Genomic DNA, 6,662 nt, shown 5'->3' with positions numbered 1-6,662 from the left:
AGGCTAACAGATACCTGATGTCTGCCCCTATTTGTCAGAGGGGTTGACGGCATTTTTTTTAAAGGCACTCAATGGATAACAAGTAACAGTTTCATATTAGATTACTTTTATTCCTCCATAATATAAAAGTTAGTATAATGTTCTTCTTTGACCATCGGATGTGATCATAATCTGAGGATGTAAAAAGAGGGTGACAGCCTTAAATATTCAGCCAGTCTACCAGTAGACACCAAGTCAGCCTTTGTCTACCAAGTTTGCATTCCTCCAGTGAAGGACGAAAAACACTTTCTGAAAATGCATTCCACAGTACACATCCACGTCGATTGCGTAGAGTGGAGAGAAAAAAACGCTTGTACAATACATAAAAGCATAAATATCAAAAAAAGATCCATTCATATTGTCCTTAGGTAACAGATGCCAGTCTGTGCCTTTCAGATTGCCACTCACCAACAAGCTAATCTTAGCTGGGCCTGTGCCAAAAGCAAGACGGGGAGACTCTTGATCACGACATGTAAAATAGCTGTAAGTTCGTTTTCAAGTGTCCGTTCCATCTTCCCAGGTGGTGGCGGTAAAGTCAAAGTCTGTGAGGTTGACCGTGAACGGAGCCTCGATTCTCTCGGGCTCCACTCGCTCCTCCGTCCCATCGCTGTGCAGGTCGTTCACCCTCCAGGAATTCAGAGGTCGGATAGATTTCTTGAAACGCTACGTTCACAAAGAAAAAAAAAAGAGTGGAAAGAATAAGTGACACGCTTCAGAATGGGCTACTTGGGTCGATGACCGTTTTCACGGTGGTACGACCGATGTTGGGGCCAAGGTAGATTGCAATCTCTTAAGAGATCAGCTGTATTGTTAGTGACGTGAAAGCCATGGTGTAACACGGCCTCAGTGATGATGGGTGCACGGCAGGGGGTGGGTACTGACGTCTTTTAGTGTCCCAGACTCTCTGCAGATAGCTACAATCGCCCAGATAGGGATCTGTAGACAGCACGTGGCACCCATGCACACCCCCAAGGCCTTGCCCCATAGAGGGAACACATAGGACCCATAGCGGAGCGGGGTGCGGTACATCTCTATGAAGACATAGGTCAGGATAAACTGAAAGCACAGACACAGAAACACCAGGTCAAAGCAAAGAAACAGACAAACACGGTTTTGACACGTCGCCAATGTAAGAGCTTATTACTTACACATACTGTGTATAGATAGCGAGCTACCCTGTACCTACACACTGAGTACAATAAAATAAAGGGGAACAGAGAGAAATAGGGAAACAGAATAGGGAGAGGCGATTGAATGTCACGGCCTGTCTGTCTATGAATTATTCACCATTCTGAGGATGCAGCAGTAAGATACTTTCCAACAACTAAAATGAGAGGATCATATCAATGATATGGTTCAGGAAAAGAAATGAGTCCAGGAAATGATATTAGTCCTCACCAGCAGTAGAAATGGGGTGCAAAATACCCAACATGCTTTGAAGTAGAGCAGCACTTTGCTGCACCACGGAGGACAACGGCAGATCATGTCGAGGATGTCTTGACAAAACTGGTTCACCCCTGTGGAAACAGGACCCCACCCCAAGAAGAAGAAAGAAAGGTGAGATCTCAAACCGATTCTACAGAACATGAATTGGAGGACCACCTGACGTGGCAATACTAGTGTGACGGGTGAAACCGGTACATGTTAACAGGGCTTAGCACAAGGACTGTGGATTGACCAATCAGAGATTGCAAATGGATAAAAGGTAATACCGTAGAAGAAGGAGATGCCAATACACATGAAGAGGGTGATGATGATGAGACCGAAACTAGTGCTGAAGGAGTCGATAAGGGTGAACCAGTAAATGCCTCCCTATTTAAAGAAGACAGTCGTCAACACAAACAGACAGACACAGCCACATCCGAGTTACATTTAGTCATTTAGCAGACGCTCTTATCTAGAGCGACTTACAGTAAGTACAGGGACATTCCCAGACGCAGGCAGGGTGAAGTGCCTTACCCAAGGACAAAACGTTATATCGAACCGGCAACCTTCTGATTACTATCCCGATTCCCTAACCGCTCAGCCATCTGACTCCCTAATTTCACCGATTTCACACTCACGTCGGTGATTAGCAGGAGACCCATCAAGTAAAAGACAAAACACAGCAGTGCCAGGAACAGAGACTTGTGCTTCAGGTTTGCTCTGAGCTGGGGAAATTCATCCACGAACGCTGTGGTGATGGCTTCCATGTTTCCAAACTACAAGGAGACAACAAAAAAAATACATAAAAAATGAAAAAGGGAATTGAATGTATATCTTTAGCTTGCAAATACACTTGGATACTGTTGTCGGTTGGAGTGACCAGACCTGTATTTCTTACCAGAGTGTCGACGCCCAGCATGAAGAGCATTAGGAAGAAGAGAATGGACCAGAACACAGAGCCTGGCAGCAAAGCAAGGGCTTCTGGGTAAGCAACAAACGCCAAACCAGGGCCTGGAATAAGAACATCAAAGAATAGCTTGGTGAAACTTGAATGTGACTCCTCCTTCATACCAATACCAGTGTCCAAACATTGAGGAACGACATGCAGTTTCATCCATTTACCTGTGTCTGCTACTTTCCCAACCGGAACTCCCTTCTTCCATGCCATGTGACCCAGAATGGAGAAAATGGCAAACCCTGCAAAGAAGCTGGTGCTGCAGTTCCCTATGGTGATCACCAGAGTGTCCCTGAAATCATCATATTTTTAGCCACACACACACACCGTGTCTTTGGCCAGTCGTATGTACAGTATAGAGAAGATACAAGGACAAACCTGATCACATTGTTGTCAAACTTATTATAGGATGCCATGGAAAGCAACCCTCCAAAACCAATGCCCAGAGAGTAAAAGATCTGCGATGCTGCATCGTTCCACACCTGTGCAGCAGTGGAACACACAATCAACTTAATTGCGTACAAGGAAAGAGGAAACAAATTGAACTGGAGACTTGATAGTTGCTATGTTACTGTGCTTTGTATTGTTATCTATAGCTATACCCGCCCATCAGGTCGGGACTAGGGGCTGTACCTGTGCCCTGGCCAGCCTTTCCCAGTCAGGCGTCAAGTAGAAGGCCACCCCCTGCAGGGACCCTTCAAGCGTGGCCCCTCGGATGATCAAAACGATGAGGACAAAGTAGGGGAAAGTGGCCGTCACGTAAACAACCTGAGGGGAACAGTCCGGAAACAGGAGGCATTAGATAGATGGCGCCAACAGCCGTGGAAGACGGAACAATCAGTCAAAGTGTCTGTTTGGGTTTGCAGCGTATCACGGACGTCCAGGCGGCGGATTCACCTTCCCAGAGCTGCGGATTCCCTTGATCATGCAGAGGAAGATGATGATCCAGGCAGCCAGGAGGCAGAGAGCCAGAGGCCACCTGACAGGGCCTGGGTCGTGGAGGCCCTTGCTGTTTACTACACCCAGGACACGCTCACTAGAACACACATACACAGGCGCACGACGTCATCAAACACACTACACACTTAGCTTCAGACTGCCATGCAAAGCTCTCATGGTAATGAGAATTGTCCTCTCCACCCCGTCTAATGTGCAAGCGTAAGCCACAGGAGACACAAACACACACCAAACCAGTCCTTTAAAACGGATGGTAGTTATGGACAGTACTATGGACATTAACCCTTTGAGCTTTTCTGTTTACAGAACCTCTGCAGCTTATCTGTCGAAATGTTCTCACAGAGTACAAGCTTTTTCTGAAAAGAACTGGTTATTACCATATTCTAGCTGTCTTTTAAACCTCTCTTAAACACATTTCAAAACGTCAAGAAGCACGTACTTCCAGAACACCTCTGTGGGGCTGAGAGTTCTGCCGGCCGAACGGTTTCCAGAGGTCATGTTGCCACAGAGGGCAACGTTAGCCAGGGCTTCACAAGACCAGGGCAGAGGGCTCTGGAAGGAACTGAACAGGTAGTAGAAGGTCCAGGCTATGATGACATTGTAGTAGAGGCATACCAGAGTGGAAACGCAGAGCATTCCAATGCCAATGCCTGGAGACAGAAACACGTCAGTATGTACAGACAAGGGAACATGTGACCGGTAATCTCATTGTCGTCGGAGCCTTAGTCATTGTTACTACACGGCTGTAAAGGGGGCGTTTCAATGCAAAGGGGGGCTACCTTTGAGGAGAGGGCAGCACTTCCACACCGTGATTGGCCCCGCCGCTCCATACTGACCGAGGCTGAGCTCCATGAGGAAGAGAGGGACCCCGGTGACGAACATCATGATGAAGTAGGGGATCAGGAACACGCCTGGTGCAGAGGAGACGTTACATTTACATTTAGTCATTTAGCAGACGCTCTTATCCAGAGCGACTCACAGTAAGTACAGGGACATTACCCCCGAGGCAAGTAGGGTGAAGTGCCTTGCCCAAGGACACAACGTCATTTGGCACAGCCAGGAATCGAACTGACGACCTTCAGATTACTAGCCCGATTCTCTCACTGCTCAGCCACCTGACTCCCACATTCCCAAATGAGACCGACAATTTAACGAGTAGGGTGTGCACATCGAGAACGGCTACATTTATTTGTTTTGTAACATTGAGCTGCCACACACACTCACACACGACACCCAACGCCTGTAGGGACCTGTCCTGAAAACGTATAAAGTCCCCGGCTGAAACTGGAAGGCCGCCAGTGCGAAGCAACAGTTATTTCTGTTCATTTCCTTGCATTAAAGTCTCGCCATGTCAATCGTATCGTCTTATGATTCTTATATGATGTTTGTTTTACAGTGTGTAGTATAGCTATCATAAACGACCCACACTTTCCTGGAGATCACAGCTCAGGGTGTTTCTGAATAATACTCCTGGCTTTTCTTTGCAGGATAGGTTACAAGGCTGACCTTAGTGCCGGCTCTACCCACCGGCTGTGATTACATGAGTGTGGTTTCCGCTGTCCGATTAGCCCAGAAGAAAGGCATGACAGGGAAGAGGACAGTGCAGACCTAAAGGCTATGGTAACCTTATAGGCAAGAATTTGAATAACAATTCATCTTCCCTCACGAAAAGCCACATTCACAGTTTGGTTGCCAAAACCTGAATACAAGCTTGGCTGTGGGTTACTCACCTCCTCCATTGCGGTAACAGAGGTAGGGGAACCTCCACACATTTCCCAGTCCCACGCAGTATCCAATACATGAGAGTAGGAATTCATATTTCCCTCCCCACTGCTCTCTAGGAAGGTAAGGTTCAGGTGGGGATGCTGGGGTTGTGGGTTGAGATTCAAACGGAGGTTGGGATGTAGAACTGGTGACATCATGTGCCAAGGTTAGTCCATTCAACTGTACGGGATTCTAAAAAAGCAAATGGAGATTAAACATGACCAGGACCAGCAAACTGGGATTTATTGTGTTATCAGTCGAACCATGATTTGTGTTTACATAATGTAACTCTAATCCTTCTACCTCACCTATATCTATGGTGCTCACTTTTATCCTGTTTTTTGTATCAGCTTGTTAATGTGGTTAGTGGAGAGTAATAACTTCTAAATCAAGTCGCTGTGTACTTGCTCCGATTTAGAACCCATTTGTGCTTAAGACAATAGGCTACATATCATAACGTTCCGTGTCACCGATCTCCACTGATAAACTGGAAGTAATTTTTTTCTCGGACACAAGTTTACTCCTCGTACCCGGGGGTATTGTGTGGCTGTCTGCTGATTGTTTGCATGCGAATAAATTAGGCCTATGTCAGGCTAAACCAGTTTTTAACAAGAGGTGAATTCGAGAAAGTTTACAAAGAGGAAGCAAAGTTGTATTTCCATTGGAACTTAAATCATCATTGTCGTCAACCACCATCATCATCCCTTGCATCACCGTCCATAAACGAAAAAATGTTAAGGCCATTTTTACACTTCTGCATAAAGTCACGAGATACGCGTAAAATTTGAACTAAATTCACTTAATAAACTGAGATAAAATCAAAAATCAAAAAAACATTTTAGAACCACAAAGTGATGACAATAGTCAATAGCCGATTGTGATTCGCTTCCCTAAAATTACACTCGTCCGAGACGTGCCGGTTGGGTTACAAATGTCTAGGCAAACTTGAAACACATTCCAAAATTATTGGCCTACCGGTACCCAGAGATGAGCAAATACATTTCCAGATTATTTCCTACCTGTTGGTCCGGTGTTGTTGTATCCGTGTAACCAGGTGCCACTTTGGCTTCCTCACTCATTTCTCCTGGTTTTGAATCACTTTCTTTTCCAGAATGAGCGATACATTGTTGAGATAAAGGTTTCATAAAAGAACCCTCGCTGGTGGAAAAGTCCGGGGCTTGTGCAAATGTTACCCTACTAAATTCACTTGGGCCTATAGGCTATAGCCGGAAAGTTTCTAAATACTGTGTAGGCTATAGCGCAGGTGCAGCCTTCACACAAAGAGAGACAGGGCGTTGTAAAAGCACGCCCTCTTTCTAAAGACAGCAAATATCCATCTCACCTAGATTGTCAAACCACACCTATTCAGAGGCTACTGAGCTAGAACCATTGACTGTTGTTGTTTTAGCTGCAGGTATTTGCAAACCAACCTCAAACCCGTTTGCAATGTCATTAGAGTGAGAGAGATATGGGGCATTAGAAACGTTTAGGGTTCAATATTTTAGGCACAAGAGGAGGATAT

General features: G+C 45.7%; 1 protein-coding gene across 2 annotated transcripts; it reads right to left on the bottom strand.

Moving 5' to 3' along the window:
• Nucleotides 1-27: 27 nt before the first annotated feature.
• On the bottom strand, nucleotides 28-6,456 carry slc6a7 (solute carrier family 6 member 7). 2 transcript variants are annotated; one of them, XM_047050520.1, is made up of 14 exons: nucleotides 6,160-6,456; nucleotides 5,107-5,332; nucleotides 4,156-4,287; nucleotides 3,816-4,026; nucleotides 3,317-3,455; nucleotides 3,053-3,187; nucleotides 2,798-2,901; nucleotides 2,587-2,711; nucleotides 2,363-2,475; nucleotides 2,103-2,240; nucleotides 1,752-1,851; nucleotides 1,438-1,556; nucleotides 922-1,070; nucleotides 28-702 (listed from the first exon to the last, which is right to left on the bottom strand). In XM_047050520.1, exons 1-13 carry the CDS (start codon nucleotides 6,283-6,285, stop codon nucleotides 954-956), a joined length of 1,785 nt encoding a protein of 594 aa, XP_046906476.1. In that variant the 5' UTR covers nucleotides 6,286-6,456; the 3' UTR covers nucleotides 28-702; nucleotides 922-953. The 2 variants fall into 2 exon arrangements, with proteins under 2 accessions (XP_046906476.1, XP_046906475.1); XM_047050519.1 differs by having other exon boundaries at nucleotides 30-702; nucleotides 922-1,095; nucleotides 6,160-6,450.
• Between the last annotated feature and the right edge of the window lie 206 nt (nucleotides 6,457-6,662).

The sequence above is a fragment of the Hypomesus transpacificus genome, unplaced genomic scaffold, assembly GCF_021917145.1.
Source record: "Hypomesus transpacificus isolate Combined female unplaced genomic scaffold, fHypTra1 scaffold_116, whole genome shotgun sequence".
Lineage (NCBI taxonomy): Eukaryota > Metazoa > Chordata > Actinopteri > Osmeriformes > Osmeridae > Hypomesus > Hypomesus transpacificus.
Note: the sequence above shows the minus strand (reverse complement) of the source record. Positions and strands in the feature narration are given on the sequence as shown.

Excerpts from the sequence above, each read along its gene's own strand:
- slc6a7 (XM_047050519.1), bottom strand. The coding sequence starts at position 6,285 with ATGAAACCTTTATCTCAACAATGTATCGCTCATTCTGGAAAAGAAAGT. Across the intron at positions 3,456-3,815 it reads CCCACAGAGGTGTTCTGGAA|TGAGCGTGTCCTGGGTGTAG; the intron begins GTACGTGCTTCT and ends TGTGTGTTCTAG. Across the intron at positions 703-921 it reads AGTCTGGGACACTAAAAGAC|CGTTTCAAGAAATCTATCCG; the intron begins GTCAGTACCCAC and ends TTGTGAACGTAG.